Source organism: Chanos chanos, chromosome 9 (genome assembly GCF_902362185.1).
Source record: "Chanos chanos chromosome 9, fChaCha1.1, whole genome shotgun sequence".
NCBI lineage: Eukaryota > Metazoa > Chordata > Actinopteri > Gonorynchiformes > Chanidae > Chanos > Chanos chanos.
This window is the reverse complement of record NC_044503.1, coordinates 4,748,708-4,769,334: the sequence shown is the minus strand read 5'-3', so window position 1 is coordinate 4,769,334 and position 20,627 is coordinate 4,748,708. Positions and strand designations below refer to the sequence as shown.

General features: G+C 44.7%; 2 protein-coding genes and 1 non-coding gene across 3 annotated transcripts; 1 reads left to right on the top strand and 2 right to left on the bottom strand.

The window, feature by feature from the left end:
- Positions 1-398: 398 nt before the first annotated feature.
- On the top strand, positions 399-5,717 carry btbd2a (BTB (POZ) domain containing 2a). The gene is made up of 9 exons (XM_030783966.1): positions 399-1,006; positions 1,428-1,547; positions 1,799-1,955; positions 2,336-2,441; positions 2,998-3,195; positions 3,905-4,097; positions 4,369-4,456; positions 4,579-4,725; positions 5,001-5,717. Exons 1-9 carry the CDS (start codon positions 399-401, stop codon positions 5,160-5,162), a joined length of 1,779 nt encoding a protein of 592 aa, XP_030639826.1. The 3' UTR covers positions 5,163-5,717.
- A 1,065-nt stretch (positions 5,718-6,782) lies between these two features.
- LOC115820832 (elongation factor 2) lies at positions 6,783-14,750 on the bottom strand. The gene is made up of 13 exons (XM_030784524.1): positions 14,666-14,750; positions 13,232-13,446; positions 12,691-12,872; positions 12,153-12,364; positions 11,303-11,481; positions 10,862-10,967; positions 10,267-10,519; positions 9,687-9,882; positions 9,030-9,396; positions 8,329-8,682; positions 7,857-8,039; positions 7,592-7,724; positions 6,783-7,194 (listed from the first exon to the last, which is right to left on the bottom strand). Exons 1-13 carry the CDS (start codon positions 14,666-14,668, stop codon positions 7,001-7,003), a joined length of 2,577 nt encoding a protein of 858 aa, XP_030640384.1. The 5' UTR covers positions 14,669-14,750; the 3' UTR covers positions 6,783-7,000.
- Positions 10,686-10,757, bottom strand: LOC115821920 (small nucleolar RNA SNORD37). The gene has a single exon (XR_004025608.1). It is a non-coding gene; the product is annotated as a small nucleolar RNA SNORD37 (small nucleolar RNA).
- Positions 14,751-20,627: the final 5,877 nt, after the last annotated feature.

The window sequence follows — 20,627 nt, the reverse complement described above, 5'->3', positions numbered from 1 at the left end:
TCATTTACTTAACTGCCGAATCAAAACCATGATCCCCTGTGACACACAAGTAAGGCTTGGCAGTAAGAGCCACACATGTATTTGTTTCAGGAGGAAATTTAAAGAGTACCTTCCTTTGCTGATATTTATACAAAAATGTATGCAACTTAATCACATATGCTATTGCATTTGACGTTACAACCATACGTTTTGATGTCCAGGCAATGACCACGAGCTCTTTGTGAACTTGATTTTGAAAATGCATTAAAAAAAATATATATAAAAGTTATATGGGGGGGGGGGGCATATAGACCACACAGTGTTGTGGTAGCTAAGGTTACACTACTCAAGTTTCTATCACCCCTATCGTTTTTCCACCCTCTCGGGGGAAGTCACTCATTTGCTCCGTGTTTCTGGTTATGCGCTGTTGTGTGTGTTTATTTCAGCAAAGCCTGCAGTGTTCTCCATCCAAGATGGCTGCGGGTGAGAGCAGTAGCCGATCGCCGTGTCTAAATTTCTCGACTTCAGGACCACTGGGCAACGCTCAGCCCAGCAACAGCGCCCATTCGTCGCCGGCGAGCAACGGCGGCTCGGTGGGTACCACCGGTGGGGTTAACAGGACAGTGGGGAACTCAAACCCCCAAGTAGGCCCGGACGGTGGCGGAGGCGCCGACATCGCAGTAAGAATTACGCCCAATACACAGAACTCTTCTCGGCCGTCGGCGAACGCTTCGGTGGTACATGCAGCGTCGGCTCCGGTTGGAGGCGCCACAGCCGCTGCGTCAAACATGACGGCCACATCCACGTCTACTGCATCCTCAGTGGATGCGTCCGCAGTCTCGTCCTCTTTACCAAATAGTCCTGCGTCTGCATCCGTGTTGGTGTATCGGGAGCCAGTCTATAACTGGCAAGCAACGAAAAGCACCGTAAAAGAGAGGTTTGCATTCTTGTTCAACAATGAGGTGCTAAGTGACGTCCATTTTTTGGTTGGCAAAGGAATGGGAGTACAGCGAATACCAGCGCACAGGTACGGGTGTGTTTCGTGCTCTGTTTAACTTATATTTTACCTCCCTTGTCGGTAACATTCTCCGCTTGATTTTTGTGTGTTTAAATGTGGAACATGTGCCCTCAAAATACGCGTTGAAGCGTCAGACATACGATCACTCTAAAGAGATTAACAAACTTGTCTGCTCGGGGGATTATAATGTTGCCATGTATCATTTGACATTTATACCTATGATTTAACATCTCTGTTCTATAGGACATATATATGCATTTCGGCCGTCCTATTTCAATATTTACTTATAGACTTTGGGGGTAAACACAGCGTCATCTTCTGTTCTAGTAAAATTGTGTGCGATTCGGTGGCGGGGTGGGGGTACTGTAACTAGACCAGATTTCCGTTTGTCCTTAATTACCGTCTGATTCCCTTTTTTGCTGCGCGCCAGGTTTGCCCTCGCAGTGGGAAGCGCGGTGTTCGATGCGATGTTTAACGGGGGCATGGCCACAACCTCGACCGAAATTGAACTCCCAGATGTGGAGCCGGCCGCTTTTCTCGCCCTTCTCAAGTAAGTCATCAGGGGCTTATCATGTCGTTGGAGTTAATATGCAATTACATGACTCTTGATATCATGCGGTTAAACACTGGGGATGCCCTTCGAATGTCCTCAACTGTGTGTGAGCTAAATGCATGTACGATAGCGTCTCCAGTCAGGGATGCGGAATTTAGTGTGGATTTTAATATTCCTAAATCAGTCCGGCAGCTAATATTCCAAACTGAGCGGACGTTTCTTTCGTCTGGAATCTTTTTTGAATGCAGATTCCTGTACTCCGATGAAGTTCAGATCGGTCCGGAAACGGTCATGACCACGTTATATACAGCCAAGAAGTATGCGGTGCCTGCTCTGGAGACGCATTGTGTGGAATTTCTTAAGAAGAACTTGCGTGCGGACAACGCTTTCATGTTGCTAACGCAGGTAATTACCCAGCGAAACGACTAAAAACTCACTTAAAATGGGTGCGTTCCAGAAGACGAGATAAGACCAATCTTACACTCTTACTTATGTACATACCAGGTCAAAGGGCGTGTTTACTAGCAGTGCAGAATACCATTCCTCGTCTTTGCTTGGAGAGATCTGTTCTGCTATAAGTCGTCTTGCTTTTTTTTTTTTTTTTTTTGGAAATTTAAATTGCAAGTCATTGTCAGGCTGAACAACTAGACTTTTGAGCCAACCACTGTTTTAGTGATCAGAAAGGAATGTTATTTAGATTGAATGCTCACAAATTCACATTAAGTTTCTCCTAAGTAAGTAATACAGAGAGTTTGAATCACATTTTTTTCTCTTTCTCTCCACAGGCTCGTCTGTTTGACGAACCTCAGTTGGCCAGTCTTTGCTTGGAGAATATTGACAAAAACACTGCGGATGCCCTGGCAGCAGAGGGCTTCACAGATATTGACCTTGGTATTAAAACGTCAAATATTCATCAGATAAACCAGTTTACCCTCCACAGAGACCACCAACACCATTCCTGCAGTTTATGTGACAAAATCCATAGGTTAGGCCATGTGCCACACAGCAAACATATTGAGAGAACAGAATGTTGAGACAGGAGTGTTTTAAGGTTTTCTTAAATTTACATGCAGTCATTCAGCTGACGCTTTTATTCAGAGTGACTTCCAAGAGAGGCAGAATACAAACCAAGCATGGAGCCATTAAGAAGCTGTCCATGGCATAAGTGTCACCACTAAGTCCAGGATTAGACCAATCACAAGTGCAAAAAAAAAGGTTGAATGAAAGAATGAGAGTGGAGTTAATAATTAAACTGAACTTTTTTTTTGACTGTCTGAATCCCTAACAAATAGTCATTCAAACAAGTGATTGCTTTCAAACTACGCGTTTCCCTAACATGCTTTTAGTTTTCGACGTTTTGGAATACAATGTGTGATCATCATCATCAGATCCATTCGTTTGTTTGATCACGGTATTTATCCGTGTTTTCATTCGCCGGTGTCCGCAGACACGCTGGTAGCGGTCCTGGAGAGGGACACGTTGGGGGTGAGGGAGGTGCGACTGTTCGCGGCCGCGGTACGCTGGGCGGAGGCCGAGTCGCAGCGACAGCAGATCCAGCCGACGCCCGAGAACAAACGCAAAGTGTTGGGCAAAGCCCTGAACCTCATTCGCTTTCCCCTCATGACCATAGAGGAGTTCGCCGCAGGTAAAGCCACATCTGATTCTAGACGTGTCAGATTTCGCTCCTGTTACACAGGTAAAACGATGAACTCGTAGCAAAATATTATATTATGTTTAGAGTCTTATCTCAATTATATGTATTATATATACTATATTGTCAGGGGGTAACCACATGCAGTGGTGTTAGTTACAGCAGAATACTCCAATCAAGACAATGATTTATGAATGACTTTGTAACAGTTCCTTAGAGGGTCTGTAATATCTGGCAGGATTTCTTTGTGTTTTGTCCCAGTGAGTATCACACTAGCTCAGGTAGACAGCACAGTTTTTCGGGAGGCCTTGTTCCGATCAAAAGTGGCATCGGTTTCGGTGTGAGCAGAAGGTAGATCAGATCCCCTAACTGAAAGGAACAGATTCATTGTTGTCCTCCGTGTATGTGTTTCCAGCCAGACAGAGCTACTGTGTTGTTGGCCTGGGCTCAGATGGAAAAAAAAAACAAAAAACATTTCAGTGTGATTACTCTGAATGTTTTTTTTTTTCTCCCCCTTATGAATAATTTAAAAGACCCTGAAGATTCTCACACAGCGCCCTGTCAGGTTGATCAGTGAATGAAGATCTTTTCTGCTCTCGTCAACGTCTGCATCATGGTTCTTGACCGTACCAAATTCTTTGTTATGTTTTGTTATCCTCTTTGGAATAAACATCTTTGTGTGTGTGTGTGTGTGTCTTGGCAGGTCCAGCTCAGTCTGGTATACTCACGGACAGAGAGGTGGTCAGTCTGTTCCTTCATTTTACTGTGAATCCCAAACCTCATGTGGAGTTTATCGACCGGCCACGCTGCTGTCTGAGGGGGAAGGAATGTAGCATTACTCGTTTCGGACAGGTGGAAAGCCGCTGGGGCTACAGTGGGACCAGCGACCGCATCCGGTAACGCCTCTGCTTTACTGGTTTTGAATTGGTCTGTCTCTTACCAGTCTTGCATTGCGTCAGTCAAAACAGAATGAACATTTGAAAGTGTTTCTAAAACGTGTATCATTCAAGCTTTGAGTTTGGAATAAGGATTTATATCAAAATAAAACGGAACGTTACGTTTTAACAGAGATATTGATGGATTTGATGATGGATTTATTGTGAAAATACTCGAATTAAGTGTTAAACAAAGGAAATAATCAGAGATCTTTTTATTTGCTTGTCTCAGGTTTTCTGTGAATCGTAGAATATTTGTCGTGGGCTTTGGACTGTATGGATCCATACATGGTCCGACAGATTATCAGGTCAACATTCAGGTAAATCGACTGCTCTGTGTTACGGTAAAAAAAAAAAGACAGAAAGAAAAAAAAAAGGAAGGAATCCATCTGTGTGGTTGACTTTACGCATCACCCGTTCTGTCTGTTTTTCTTTGCTGCAGATCATCCACACAGACAGTAACACCGTTCTGGGTCAAAACGACACAGGTTTCAGCTGTGACGGTTCAGCCAGCACTTTCAGAGTCATGTTTAAAGAACCCGTGGAAATTCTTCCCAGCGTCAACTACATTGCCTGCGCTACACTCAAGGTGACATATCCATCACCCGGTGTTCCCGATCTAAAACGCTGTAGATAACACTGTAAATGTAGCGGCCGTATGTTATGCTAATTGTTTTCATGCCAATGACGGTCCAGCTTAGTGTTAAATTGCAACTGTGAGGTTTTTTTTCCTTAATTTTCCGTTTGGTGGTGCTATCGATAGGGATGAATGTCTTGATAGTGTGTTAGCTTGGTTGTCATCTTAGCATTTTAAGTTATACGCAGCCATAGTAAAGTTACCGTTCCTGTCAATGTGTTTCACAGGGACCAGACTCGCACTATGGGACTAAAGGCATGCGGAAGGTAACTTACGAAGCCCCGGCGACCGGTACCAAAACCTGCTTCACATTCTGCTACGCCGCGGGAAACAATAACGGAACGTCGGTGGAAGACGGTCAAATCCCCGAGATCATTTTCTACACATAATGACTGTACCCATATCGCTTAGGGAAACGAAGACTCCTCAGCGTTATCACGTTAACGTCACTGTCACACAGAACTGCACCGGTCTCTCCGGACAGACCAACAACCAAATCAAGCTCTTTCCTTTCTGCAGGGGATACGGTAGCGCATGGGGGGAAAAAAATAAAGAAATTAAAAAAAAAAAAAGAAATATCCAGTTAAGTGCCCACAGTGGGTTTAAGGTACACAGTCTTGATTTTCGACTAGACTAGGCATTCAAATGTTCAAAATCAAGGACGACTAATGGACTTTTGTTGTAAATGGAAACGTCGCACCACTTAAAACGGAATTGTTACACATGACTTAATTTGTTAAACCCGTGTTTTTACCAATCTGGCTATGCGTCACAACTCTGGTGCTGGAAATTCGCTATTTTCCATCCAATCAGTTGACGTATCGACAATTAAATAAAAATTAGGTCCAGTATCACTATGATTAATTCTTAAGAACGCTTATCAGTTTTGAGTTGCACTGATGCACTTTTGGGTCCGAACGTAATCACGTAGCCCAAAAAAAAAACAAAAAAAACGGGGATGTGGGAGACTCCATAACGTTAGTTTTCTTCATGAATCATTGAAAAGTGATATTCATTATACTAGCTGTTCTGACTAGCAACGGACTGTTACACGACACTCAAGGTTTAAAAGGTATAAAATTTAGACTCTTTTTTTTTTGCCATGTCTGTAAATAATTCTACTGAAATAGATTATGTTTACATTGAATGTTGTTGAACCGCAGTTGCCCTATTCTTAATTATGGAGCCAAACTGTACCAGTGCGTGCAGGCTGCTACCGGACAAACCGTATGCTTGACTCTCCACCGCCTAGTATCGCTGAACGTTATCTTCTTTCGTCTTTCAATCGAAACATTTCAGCTGAAATCACCCCCCCAACTTAGAACAAGAGGGAGACGGTTTAAAGCGGTAATAAACACCAAACGCGTTTAAAAGTTAAAAAAAAAAAAAAAAAAAGAATAAGAATGTATAATTATTTGCCAATCAATGTATTACTTGTTTTTGTTTTCAGTTGTACCTAAATGCTTATTGTCAAAGTTCTGTAAATATCAAAGTGTCCCAGTCATTTATGGATGTTCCAATAAATCTATTGGGAAGTCTACACTTAAACAACTCCATAGATTGTGTTTTACTCCCTCAACCTCTTTATAACACACACAAGGCAGGGATAATGGGAAGTGCACGTAATTTTCTGTGGAGTGATACAGTTCAGCGGAGTATATGAACTGGGTTAGACTGAGGCCTGTTTAACACCAGAGCAGTTTTATGGCTCTTTAGAACACTGTGTTGCCAAGACAAGGGTCAATATTTAGTTGTTTGACATATTCCCTTGAATACACAAACCGTGCTAAAGTTTCAGACATCGTTCTCACACAAACACCACCAGGAGTGATCAAAATTCTGAAACAAGTTTCCCCCCTCCCCCCACCCAAGGCACAGATGTTCAGTTTTCTTCAGAGATCCTTTACTCATCACTAAACAGCCTGACCCAGGTTTACAATCCCCTAATGGTCTCACTCACACATACACCCCACACACACGCTCGGCAAACAAGTCAAAATACAGACGCGTTCAATTTTTAATTTTCCTTTATTATTGTTTAAATTCTTAATCAAATCGCATCTGGTCGTCTTTTGGCAAGCTGTTAGTGCTCATGGTCGCTCTGTACAGTCCAGTCCCTGTGGGTCGAGAGGGAGGGGAGAGGGGTGTGTTTGTGTGTGTGTGCGCGTGTGTGTGGGGGGGGGGAGGGGAGGGGAGGGGAAAAAAAGAGGGTACGGGACGGTGGCTTTTACAATTTGTCCAGGAAGTTATCCAGCGCTGGGATTCCCTCTTTGAGCCCCTTGCGTTTGCGTGTTTCGGCGACGATCTGAGAGGGTTTGGATGAGGCCTCGCTGGGGTCACCCTGCAGGATCTGCCAGTGGTCAAACACACACTGAGGGAAAGCCTGACCACCTGTGTTGGAGCGCAAGTCAGCTGTGAAACCTGGGGGAAAAAAAAGGAGAGAGAGAGGATTAAAGACATGGAATCACATACACTAAAATAATAAATCAACAACTTCCTCTAAAGAGCAATTACTTGAATAAAGGGTCAGGTACCATAACTATCTAGTAAACATTTACCCTCAGCCTGATTCACACGTTTACTCTTTTTTAAAAATTTTTTTAATTAGGGCAGACAACTATTACAGCTTACAGCTGAGTAAAAATCTCCCTTGGCTGTCTCTTGGTTTCACAAACATTCTGTCGATAACATTTTTACAACCACCCAACTCTTGTCCCCCTGAGTCAGAAGACAGCACGATCTCACGTTTAGTTATCTCTGAACTTTTAACACTAAAAAAAAAAAAATCAATGCCAGACAGACAGGTCGCTGTACTCACCAAAGGACTCGTTGACAGGCAGGTAAGCCTTGACCACGAACATGGGTGTTCCCATGACCTGAGACTCCTCAAACACGTGACCACGTTTCCTGTTCAGCACTCCGTAGATGCCACCCACCACTGCCTCAGGGCACTGTGGGTAGTCACAGCAACACACACAAACAAGCGGTTACTATCCAAGACCATTAAGCCTGAGCTTTAAGAGCCTCACTCGGCGTTCACTGGCACGCCGTGTTAAGATGATGGTGGATGTGTGGTGTTTTACCTGGATCTCCACCAGGTAGACGGGCTCCATCAGTCTGGGCGCGGCTGTGAGCTGGCAGGCGTACAAGACTCGGCGGGCTGTTGGAATGATCTGGCCGCCACCACGGTGGATGGCGTCGGTGTGCAAGGTCACGTCGTGGATGTCGAAGCGGATGGCACGCATGTTCTCCTCACACAAGGCACCCTGAGAAAGACGTTTTAAAACGTCATTATTTACAGAGGGATAAAAAACAAAAACACAAACAAATAACTGATCCCTCTGCTGTGTGAAAACGAGCACTGTACAATTCAAAACCCACTGGCTTCCATTTCAGTTAAACAACTTTGTGAAATACAAAGAATCTGCTACATTAATCTCGACTTAGATTAAGCAACGTCACTCTTTACTTTCAGTGTATGGTATAAAACACATTCACCGTTAACAGCGCTTTGAACGCTCTGGCTCTCAAACGAGAGTCCCCCATGTCGCTCACCTCTTTACTGGCCCACTGGAAGCCGGCGACCACGCTGTCCTTGATCTCGTTCAGGTACTGCACTCCCTTGGTCACGTCCACCAGGACGTTGGGCCCAGTTCCGTCGGGTCCAAAGCACCAGATCTTACGGGCCTCTGTCACCTCCCACTCGTACTTGTCGGCCAGGTAACGAGCGCGGGCTTTGAGCTCCTGGCGGGCGGTGACCTCTCCCTTCTCGATGTCCTCGGCCAGACCCTCCGGGAAGGGGCGGGCCTTCATGAACAGACGGTTGTGCTTGTTGGGCGACTTGGACAGGCACATCTGGGATGACTCCTCACTAACGGTTTCTCTGTAGGATACGACTGGGTCAGATTTCTGCAGAAATCAAAAACAAAAGTCAGAAAAGAAATGTTCACAACCTTGAGTTTCATTACAGGCTTTGAGACAGAACCAAACACAACGTCCAATGCCTGATTTACACATCTACCCGACTCATTAGTCAACGGGGAAGAAAAGTGCCCCAACACTGCAGCTTTGGGAACCTCACATCTGGACAACCAGTGACCAACAAACCACCAGTGTGAATAATGCAGAGGCCCATTTATTAACTCACGCAGGGAAGACAACCACAGCTAAAGCTGCACAACCCCCCCCCCCCCCCAACAAAACCAACTAAAACCCAAATCTACATATTCATGAAGGGGCGGAGCCCAGGACGGTACCTTGATTGGAATGCAGGCGTGGTCCTCCTCCAGATCCTTCAGGCAGATCTCCAGGTGGAGCTCACCAGCTCCGGCGATGATGTGTTCTCCGGACTCCTCGATGATACACTGGACCATGGGGTCGGACTTGGCCAGGCGTTTGAGCCCCTCCACCAGTTTGGGGAGGTCTGCCGGGTTCTTGGCCTCCACGGCCACTCTCACCACAGGGCTGACGCTGAACTTCATCACGCGCATGTTATGGGCCTGCTCGTAGGTTGTGATGGTCCCTGTCTTCACCAAAAACTGGTCCACGCCGACCAGACCCACGATGTTACCGCATGGCACGTCCTCAATGGGCTCGACGTAACGGCCCATCATCAGAATGGTCCTAAAGGAGAAAGCGTTGGGAAATTTAGTAAGAACCTTCCTTAGAAAATTGGAAACTTAATCTCAGATGCCTTGTTCCTGAACTAAATAAAGATTATCTATATACACATAGCACTGGAAGAACTGGGGCAGTACTGAAACAACTCGACCGGCTCCACGTGTCTAAAATTTGCCATTGGCAATTTAACTTCAGCAGTCAAAAACACTCCTTCAAAAGGGAAAGCCAAGAGAGAGACCTCAGACTGCATTGGAAGTGATGCATTTTGTGAGATTGTATGGACAAACACACACCTCTGAATGGGTTTGAGGTAAAGGTCTTCCTTCTTTCCAGGGGTGAAATTTGGTCCCATGATGCGCACCTTCAGGCCGGTGGACACCATGCCGGAGAAGACACGGCCGAAAGCGTAGAAACGACCCTTGTCGGAGGTCGGCACCATTTTGGAGATGTACATCATCAGGGGTGCCTTGGGGTCGCAGTTCTTGATTCCTGAAGAACAGACAAGCTAAACGTTAACACAAATTGCAGGAAATGGGTAAAAAAAACAAAACAAAACAAAAAAACCCCCACAAAAATTCATCGTCTAATCAACTACGCACGGTTCCGTCTTCACCCTCTCTCTCTTCAAACGAATCTACGACCCCCGATTCTAATACGTTCAACCAGTCTGAGACTCCTGATTCCATTAAACCCAAGCACGCAGCCCATACCATATCCAGCCTATCAGATTCGACGTTCTCTTCTCCCCAACAGGAGCCTCCCTTTAAACAATTTAGGAAAGGATTGGTACACGAGCCAATTCCTCTCTCGTTCCTATTGGCTGTCACCAAGCTACCAACCCCCTCCCTCAGACTTTTTGTTGCTGTCCCGTACCCATGGCGGCCTCGTCGTCTCCTGGTCCCTCGTAGAGCAGCTCACAGCGGTATTTCTGGGCGGTGACGGGGGAAGGCAGGTGGATGGTGATCATCTGAAGCAGGGCTTCTCCGGCGGGCAGCCAGCGACGCATCACTGCCTTCAGGAGGGGCTTGCCTTCCTTATCCTTATCCTCATTGTCCAGCTTAATGTCCAGCTTCTCAATCAGCTTGGCTGTCTCCTCCTTCTTAAAGTTCATGATGGCATCGAAGACCTGATAGGAAAAGGGAAGAGAATCAGGTAAGGACTGTGAACATCAACAGTGTTTTGTTAAATCAACAGCGGGGGGTGGGGGGGGCAACAACAACGAAAAAAAAACAACCCCAAAACAAAACCACCCACAGCAGAAAACTGGGGTGGGGGGGTTGTAGTGCCATGCACATCAGACTGAAGTTTCTCATCACTGGCCAAGTCAGGTCAAAGTGAAGAAATGTGTTTACGTCATCATTTTAGGCAGGTGTTTCGAGTGAACACGGTAGGCAGGCGAAAACAAATCCGGCAGGATTTGCTCAACGGTGAGCTCTAAAAGCAGGAAAGGGGCCGGGTCGGCGCTAACCTTGAAGATGGGGTCCAGGATGAGCTGGGCGAAGGTTCTGGGCAGCTTCTTGCCATCAGGGCTGACGGCAGATTTGCTGAACTTGCCGGTGGCGGGATCGAAATATCTGGATGCGTAGGGTGGAAGGAAAAAAAACAAAACAAAAAAAACAACAAAGTGAGAGGTTTGTTTGCCAAGGACTTTATGTATCAGATGATACTCATTTGGAGAACATCAGTTTAAGGTGAATACAAAAGTAATTCAGAAACTGCAGTTATAAACCTGCTTAGTCATTTCACTCAACTTTCCCAGATACACTTCCCTTCTCATTTCAGGTGACAAGCAGAAATGCTAAGTGGTTCTTGGCTCTGTATTTCAGCCTGAGGTGACATCTGTCATTTGCATTCAGTGTGCGCCAAAGGGACAAAATCCCGCTGCCAGACAGTTGGGAGGGTATTGTACCTGTCGCCCCAAAGTTTCTTCATCATGTCCTCCACCTTCTTGCATCGCTCGGCAGGGCCCAACTGGGCGTCGCCCTTGGCAGCGAACTTGGTCACGTACATCTCAGCAAACTGCTTCAGGGTGAAGGCCCAGCCGTGGAGACCGGAACCGAAGCCAACAGTACCGACAACTGGATCGATCTACAAAGTCAGAACCAAGAAACGATTAAAAAAAAAAAAATGGGGGGGGGGGGGGGAGAGCTATGGGACATAAGAGGGCAAAGGAAAGCACTTAATTCCAGAAAAATGACGACTAGCAGTCACGTGGTGCTGAACCAGTGTTAAAATCTTCACAAAGCACATGTTCCTAAGAACCCACGTGACTTCAGGTTCCAGCACAGGAATCCACGAGTCTCTTACTGCATTACGAAAACAGTTACATAAACCCTACGTCAGAAGCCCTTTCTCTGGCTTCCTTCTGCCAATTTAGTTAAAAGCAACGTAGCATTGATAGGAATCTAACTCAAAACCACACACTATCCTCCTAAACAATGCACCAACATTCCCCAAAACAATATGCTGACATTCTGCTGACACGCCAGCTCCGAATCCTATATTCTGTACCAAAGGCCCGGCACTCTGTAGGGCGCTCAGTAAAAGCCCTATATTCTGTACCAAAGGCCCGGGCACTCTGCAGGGCGCTCAGTAAAAGCCCTATATTCGGTACCAAAGGCCCGGCACTCTGTAGGGCGCTCAGTAAAAGCCCTATATTCTGTACCAAAGGCCCGGGCACTCTGTAGGGCGTTCAGTAAAAGCCCTGTATTCTGTACCAAAGGCCCCGCACTCTGTAGGGCGCTCAGTAAAAGCCTCACCATGATGTTACCCATGGGGCCGCCCTCGTCCTCGCCGTAGGTGGAGATGATGACGTTGACGTTCTCCACGATGCGCTGGAAGGTCTGGTACAGCTCCTCGGGTTCCAGCTGCAGCTCCAGCAGGGCCCGGTCCATTTTGTTCATCATCAGAACGGGCTTGATGCGCTCTGCGATGGCCTGCCTCAGCACGGTCTCCGTCTGCACGCACACACCTGCGCAGGAAAGAGAGGGGGACAGGCGCGGTAAGACACGGCACACCACTGCCGATTCAGGGCAGACGGGGAACTTGTGCTGGGATCAGCCATCTGAACTAATCACAGCACGTGGATTTAACCTGAAGCTTAGAAACATCTCAGGAGACAAGCTATAAGAAAGAAGAAAACATCTAATGCAAGTGAACATTTAAAACGCACTGTTGACGTACTGCGTCAAGTAGAATTTCATATTCACCGACTGTCGTATCATCAGTTCACATAAAACTCAGCTTTGAAAGTAACGGCAACTTATTCTGTTTACATCATTTTCCTCGAGCACTTACCGGACACACAGTCCACGACCACAAGGGCTCCGTCAGTGACACGCAGAGCAGCGGTCACCTCGGAGGAGAAGTCGACGTGCCCGGGGGAGTCGATCAGGTTGATGAGAAAGCCGGAGCCATCTTTGCACTGCTTGATGAAGGCCAAGTCGTTATCGGAGAGCTCGTAGTACATGGAGATAGCGCTGAGGAGAGACAAATGAGACGTGAGAACCTGTGGCAGTTACAGTTTGAATAATTCATTTTCACCTCATTTCAGACAGACACACACACACACAGTAGATCCTCTGTAAAAAGCCATACAACTCTATTTAACAACTCCTGTTGGTTTTATAAATGGAATAAATTTGGAGCGTTTGATAACTTTCTGCATCTGAGGGTGTTCAACATTGATCCCTTCAATCAATGTTTATTTAAGTGCGCACTTTTGAACAGCCACAGAGTTTTTATAAAGTAGCTGCTTTGGAATGAATAGAATCTTCAAATTAGCGTTGGGTTCTAATGCCGGTTGTTTTCCCGCTGTGTGTCAGCCGTTAACACTTACGTGGACTTGATGGTGATGCAACGTTCCTGCTCATCCTTTCTGGTGTCAGTGAAACGGGTCTCTCCGGCACGGGCAGAGGCAATGATACCGGCCTTTGACACCAGCGAGTCAGTCAATGTGGACTTTCCATGGTCCACATGAGCGATCACGGACATGTTACGGATGTTGGACTTTTTGTCCATGATGGCACGGATCTGGTCTACGGTGAAGTTCACCTGTTGGAGGGGTGGGGAGGATAGGAGATGATGAGAAAGCAATGCAGAAAAAAAAAAATTAACTTTTGAATCTCAGAACAATTGATATTTCAGTTTGAACCTTTCTATGTATGTCCACGCGAAGTGCTGAATGGTTAAAATCAAATCGACATTTTTGTAATTACGTTCCATTGTGGCGAAACGTGCACGCGTGCGTGTGGGCGCGCGCGAGACGAGTAGACGTCAGCCGGTTATGCTGATACACGCTCAGAAGTGCCAAGGCTGCACCATTTTTTTTTTTAAACGGCGTCAATACCAATTGCTGACGCAGTCTCCACGACCGATGAGCTTTGCAATCCGCCGCAGCGTCCAGCATTTAACTCTCGTCATTACTGCACCCACACAAATAATCACATCTATTATAAATAAGGGCGGCGACTAGCTCGCGAGCTACACAGGTCTCGCTCAACCACCATGCCAATACTCAGAGTTCACACTGACATTAAACACGCAATTTGACGCTTGAAAGTAAGCCGGGAGACTATACAGAAACTTCATGCGTTTGTCAACCACTTCTATACGACCAAAACATCTTACGGGGATACGTTGACGCCACACAGATTAAATTTCAAAAACATCACCTTACATAAACATGCGTCACAACAGCCGGTAAATGGCCACGTGTAACCGGCTAGCCGGCTGGCTAACAGCAATAAAATACCGGCAAATGTTGCATTACGTTTAACGTTTTGAACCCATGGCCATATCTACCGAACTCACATTCTGGCACAACTCAACTACAACACCAATATAAGAACACATGTTTTCACATTTTAGTTCATTTTGACCACAAACTGGTTGCAATCATGTATCTTAAACTCCAGACGGGCGTAGGAGCTGACCCGCTAACGAAGTTAGCTAGACGGATGCGCTGGTTGCGCAGCAAGGCAAAGACTTAAAATTGAGAGACAATACAGGGCTATGTCTTGTATTACAATATTTTACTTAATCTTATGACACTACAGTATTATGGAACGATGACACGAGCGTTTCTCGCGCCCTGTCGCAGGCCCGAAACCACTGTACCAAAGGGCAGCCATTTTGTTCTTTCGCTGAACAGCCAGACAAAATGTACACATCTGTCCAAATTTTAACACAGTCGGTCGCCTAAAAGCCAGGCAATGTCACCATATCTCCACAACAAACTCATTAAAAGCTAAAAAGTGAAAAAACGGCTCACCATTTTGACTGATGGTTTTGGATTCGCTGTGCGGAGAAGAAGACACTGAATTTTACACTGCCCACCTCACTGGGGCATAGGCAGGGAAGAGGCCGCTGACGTCAAGCCGTAGGAATATATAAGCGCACGTTTGACGTGCCTTGCGTAGCGACGTAAGGTTCTGTCACAGTTTTACCCTCATGTCTAAAAGTTATAGAGCCTCAGAAATGCAGAGATCGGCCCACACTGACTCAGTGTAAACTAATACATGAACGCTTACATTCTGTTGTAATTTTATACTTTTATAGAAAATTATTATGTGTATGTCTTTGGGTTAAAGCGTCTCCTAAACGAATAACTGTAAATATAAACATAGATGTTTGATGATGGAGATTGATCAAGCCTTGAAGTTTCATGAAAGAGACTGTAAATGGACGGAACACTGCACGAGAAGGTAGTCTGTGTGATAGCCCGGATGACTGAAAACATAAAAACAGCAGGTAGAAACACACAACTGAGAACACTGTCACATCTTGTTGGTTTTAAAGCCTCGATTGACAGCAGGCCAGAAACATAACTCAAGTGTTTACAGTAGGGTTTGGGAATAAGCAGTTCTGTTCTATAGGAAACCGTGAATTGTATGATTGTGGAATCAGACAGCTTCGGGCTGCTGTGTCAGATGGTGATCTGAAAACGGGCGGGTTCACGCTCCACTGCGATCTTAAAATCCAAGGAGAGGAGAGAAGGGAAAGGTTTAGGTGGCAAACATCTGATGACTCATTTTTTGATCATTTATTAAAACGACGGTACTGTACGAAGAACATTATTTGAATCATCTGTTTGGCCGTCCGATATCTTATATACAATTTTTTTTTCTCGGTAGAAATCTGCTCGCTTGATTGCAAAAAGACTGTCTTACGTCCCTGTTCAGTCTGCTGCTTTTGGAGAATCTGCCCTTGAGCTCCAGAGACACGCAAGAGAAGAGCAACATGACAGACCCACCTCCAGTCAAGTTATTTACCAAAGTAACAACAGTTAAAGGTGTCCAGTAGATTAAAAAAAAACGATAAAAACAATTAAAAGTGTCCTGTAAATCAAACTGAGCTGAACTGAAAAAAAGAAACAGTTCTCTGCTCAACAATAGCTTTGCACTAACAATGTGCCCGGTCTGCAGAAAGGCAGCGCTTATTTAGTACAATGCTTTATTGCAATACATCAAATTCTCCAACAGGTGGCGCCTTCACCCTAAATTCAACGCACTACAGATGGTCCCTGCACACGTTTTCATGAAAGTATCCATAACTACCCTAGACACCTGTGTTTCACTAGCCTGTTCCTGGAGGCCCACAGCTCAGCTGTGGTCCCATCCTGTTCTAATACACCTGCCTCAGTTACCCGTCAACTCGGCGATGACCTAATGAGTCAAATCAGGTGTGTTAGAGCAGAGAGACTAGTTTGAAGCTTGAAAGCAAAATGCTTTGGACAGATATCAATCTGGAATATGCCTTCTGTATATATCTAACACCTGAGATCGATTTAGGACTGCAGGTCAGCTTCAGGTTCTCACAGGACACTTGTTTATGATCACTTAAAATTTCTAGAAACAGCAGCCATGGAACATCTTTATAAAGACTTATTAAACATCTAAACATGTCAGTCATTAAAGATAAATTTGTGCAGGACAGAATCTTAACTAATTACATTACAAAAACTTTTTGAACCAGAGATGGGACAATGATGGATAATAGGACCATTCTTTTCGATTGGTGATTACCAACCGAAACATTACTAACTCATCCATACTAAGCTCCTATAGTCCTGTAGTCTTTTGCTGTATTGAAGTTTGCCTGCACCACATTCTGGTAGTATAATTAGTGAATTAAATAAACTGAAATTAACAGAGCTTTGTAGCGCACTGCTGACCTCAGTTCTAATCTGCGTATTTTGGACTAATCTGTACACCAAATTATAGCATGAACAAGACGACCCTGTTCAAATAACGGTCAAATATTCAGTAAAATATTCTGTGTCATTAAGATCAAAGGCCAGAAAGCACAGTGCCCTTTTCACTGAATTAAAACATTGTGTATGATGTTTTGTATCTGTTATTATTATTATTATTATTATTATTATTATTATTATTAATATAATTTTGAAGTTCTTCAGTCATACTAAAGTAGTAGGGTCAAGTCCCTGCCCCTTACCAGTGGGTGGTTAACATAATGACTTGTAAATGCTTAGAACATGGTTGCTTGTTTTGTAAACGCTGAAAACAAATCAATCATTAAACCATTAAATCTACACTTTAAACTCACAGTTTCATAGAGTTAGGCCACTCTTCTCGTCGACAGGGCTCTTGAACTTTTGTCGGTAACGGAGTAAAATGCTTATGAGCGTTCCTGACAACAAAAGAAAGAAGAAAGTCAGAAAGAAAGAGAGAAAAAAAGAAGCAGAGTAATGAAATCATGTCTTATTCAGAAGCTCTGGTGAAACACTTGCTTTTGCTTTAATCAAAGACGTGGGAACAGTGTTTCATCACTGACTCATCCTGTGATGACATATTTTTCACTTCAAAGTGGCTCCAGCATTCTGTGTGTGTGTGTGTGTGTGTGTGTGTGTGTGTATGTGGGGAGAGAGGGGACTGGAAGTTGTGATGCAAACTGTACCTCTCGAGTGCTTACCGTATTCTGCTTGAAGGAACAAATCCATCCCAAATCGGAAATTACTAGCCGAAGCGCAGCTCACGCGTTAGGGCTCACACTCTAATGCTAACTCTCACCGAGAACAGGTGCATTGCTCTTCAGATAAAACTAGGCTCAGTGGTTAACACTGTTGCCTCAAAGCAAGAAGGCCCTGGGTTCGAATCGCGGCCGTCTCGGGTCCGTTCTGTGTGGAGTTTGCATGTTCTCCCCGCGTTTGCGTTGGTTTCCTCCGGGTGCTCTGGTTTGCTCCCACCGCAGAGACATGCATGCTAGGATCAGTACTCCTGTCAGTGACCTTGACCAAGGCAATGGCAAAAAAGACCTGGAGTTGGTCCCTGGGTGCCAGTCCCGACGGCTGCCCAGTGCTCCTAGTTCACAGTGTGGGTCTAAGTGCTCTAGTGCAGTGGTTCTCAATCCTGCTCCTGGGAGACCCCTGCTCTGGGTGTTTTCCATCTTTCCCTGCTCTATCTACCTGCTACTGAACTCATCAGTGGCACTTTTGATTGGCTTTTAATCAAGAGCATGTTAATCACACTAATCAGGTGTGTTTGGATAGATGGAAGATATGCAGAGCAGTGGTCCCCCAGGAGCAGGATTGAGAACCACTGCTCTTGTGTGTGTGTGTTCACTGGTTTTTGGACGGGTTAAATGCAAAGGCTGCATTTCACTGCTTACTGCTCAGTGTGTGTGTGTGTGACAAAAAGTACTTCTTCTTCCTCTTCTTCCTCTTGTTCTTCTTCCTCCTCTTCTTCTTCTTCTTCCTCTTGTTGTTGTTGTTCTTCTTCTTCTTCATATTCTTCTTCTTCCTCTTCTTCTTCTTCTTCTTCTTGGCAAATGCTATTTAGACCGTATTCAATAGCATGTGACTCTTTTGACTCTCTCCTTATGCCAAAGCTCGAGACAAGGCGATCCGCAAGCAACGATAAGGTCTGTCGTAGCCGCCGCGCTCTAACGAGATCCCAGAGGGATGACGGACAAGAACGAGAGAGATGTAGCGTGCATGGTGAACGTGGCCTTGTGAATGATAGAGAGAGAGAGGGAGAGGAGAGAACATAAGTGGAAGGGCTGACGCTTTGAAATGACATTTGAAATGTTTTAATAGAACTATGCACTGATAGCACATGACAGGAGAAGAAAACTGTATGCTTTGATTGTCCATTAAAGAGAAATAAAACAAAAACAAACAAAGAAAAAACCCTGTCTGTTCGATGGATGAATAGGAGCATTTATTAACCGAAGTGTTTTTAAGAGAAACTTTTACATCTGGGTTCAGTTCAGCTCGTATTCTGACGTTTTGTCATTAACTCAGACGCTTTTTCCAGCGAACATGTTTGTATTTTTCACCCGACTTCTACGTCGACCAAGAAAAAAGTAGGCCTACATGAATTACTGACCCCCCCCCCCCCCCCCACAGGTCGCTGTTTCTGTTATCGGCGAATGTCCGAATAAATGTGGACTGGTCAAAACACCGAAAGACTAAGACCCTTGACAGAACGATTTTTCTGCGTGATGTTGTTGACACTGTAGTCTACGTAAAACTAATCAGTCAGAGAAGTCAGGTAGATATGTTTATTGCAGGGAGGCAGATGTTGAAATGGGCTGATATGCCAACAGGAATGGACTTCCTCTTCAATAAAACATCATCACGCTACCATGAATCATCATAGCTGTACCAATTCACATTGGCCTAGACTCTGCCTGGGTTTCTGCAGAATGCACAGTGAATTCCTCCAAAAGTTCCATGTTCCATAATCATCAGGCATTTTGTTGATGGATGGAGAAAAAAAAAAGGTATCTTTGGCGGCTTCTCAGATTCTCCTTGATGTGTCTCGATGGGTGAGATGGCTTTGGTGACTTAGTTTGGATCACTGTCGAGTTCATTAAACCGTTCAGTGATGATTTGGGCCTTGTGGTTGGGGAATATAGCCATACCACTCCCATTAGCACAGAAATGCCTCTCCATTGGATGAAGACGAACACTCAGAATGGCTTTGTATTTATTGACAATTGCCTTGTCCAGTAAGGGCTTGGATGGATCTAAATGCTGCCAGGAAAATGCCCCTCACACCCTGTGGGCCTTGAGGTTTCTCTCATAGCACTATTTCATATTCTGTTGTCTGATCTTTTGATTTTCCTTTGCCCACCGTTCTGGAGACTACTGTCTGTATTCTTTACCCCTGCTATTTTTAATTCACAAACACGTGTTCTTTAAGGTGATGGAGTTTATGCAGTGAAAAGGGGCCGTAGTGTTCGTCTCTGTGACTTTCCGGACAAACTGCTCATGATGAAACAGTCTTCTCATGTTCTGAATTGATATATATACACACACACACACACACACACACACATATATATATATATATATATATATATTTAGAGAGAGAGAGAGAGAGAGAGACAGATAGATAGAGAGACAGACAGACAGACAGACAGATAGATAGATAGATAGATAGATAGATAGATAGATAGATAGATAGATAGATAGATAGATAGAAAGATAGAGAGAGAGAGACAGACAGATAGATAGATAGATAGATAGACAGATAGACAGATAGACAGATAGATAGATAGATAGATAGATAGATAGATAGATAGATAGATAGATCCACACATAGCCATGTGACTGAGAGCGCTTTACTCTGCTTTGAATTTCAAAACCAATCATGGCTGAGGGGTATGTGCTTATGAACTGTGGCTGACCCTGCCTGATGATGCCTTTAGTGCCTTAGTCATTGTCCCTCCTGAAAAATCAGATCAAACTGAGATGTCTCTGTTACCAAAGCTCTATTCCAACACAATTTTAAACCCCTCCTCTTTGAAAGTTATTGAGTTATCTATTTCTCTAGCCACCGTAACCAAAATAATGACTAACTGTTTCTGCTCCGCACTTTTACATGTAAGCTCTGGCCTGCTGGGACATTTTAATTGCTTCATTAACCCAGGACTCACTCTTGTGTACGAAACACCTGCTTTCAATACACGTTGTATCTCTCAATTACAAAGGTGTTTAATTTGTTTCGGGCACATATCTGTAGCATGGGCAGAAAACCGCAGGTGGGAAAAAAATGTCTGCATCTCACAAAATGTCTCTCTCTCTCTCTCTCTCTCTCTCTCTCTCTCTTCATTACGGTCTTTTCCTTCCCCAGAAAAGCAGCAAATGATTCTTTGGCCGCGCTCCGTGTTTTGATTCAGTAAATTCAAGTGACATGTTCTAAGGAAACACAACTGCCATTCTGTTACCAACTCTTGGTAAACAAACCCGACATAACCAAACACACGCT

Excerpts from the sequence above, each read along its gene's own strand:
- btbd2a (XM_030783966.1), top strand. The coding sequence starts at position 399 with ATGCGCTGTTGTGTGTGTTTATTTCAGCAAAGCCTGCAGTGTTCTCCA. Across the intron at positions 1,007-1,427 it reads CAGCGAATACCAGCGCACAG|GTTTGCCCTCGCAGTGGGAA; the intron begins GTACGGGTGTGT and ends GCTGCGCGCCAG. Across the intron at positions 4,457-4,578 it reads ATTATCAGGTCAACATTCAG|ATCATCCACACAGACAGTAA; the intron begins GTAAATCGACTG and ends TCTTTGCTGCAG.
- LOC115820832 (XM_030784524.1), bottom strand. Across the intron at positions 10,520-10,861 it reads TCCTGGACCCCATCTTCAAG|GTCTTCGATGCCATCATGAA; the intron begins GTTAGCGCCGAC and ends TTTTCCTATCAG. Across the intron at positions 7,725-7,856 it reads TCTACCTGGTGGAGATCCAG|TGCCCTGAGGCAGTGGTGGG; the intron begins GTAAAACACCAC and ends GACTACCCACAG.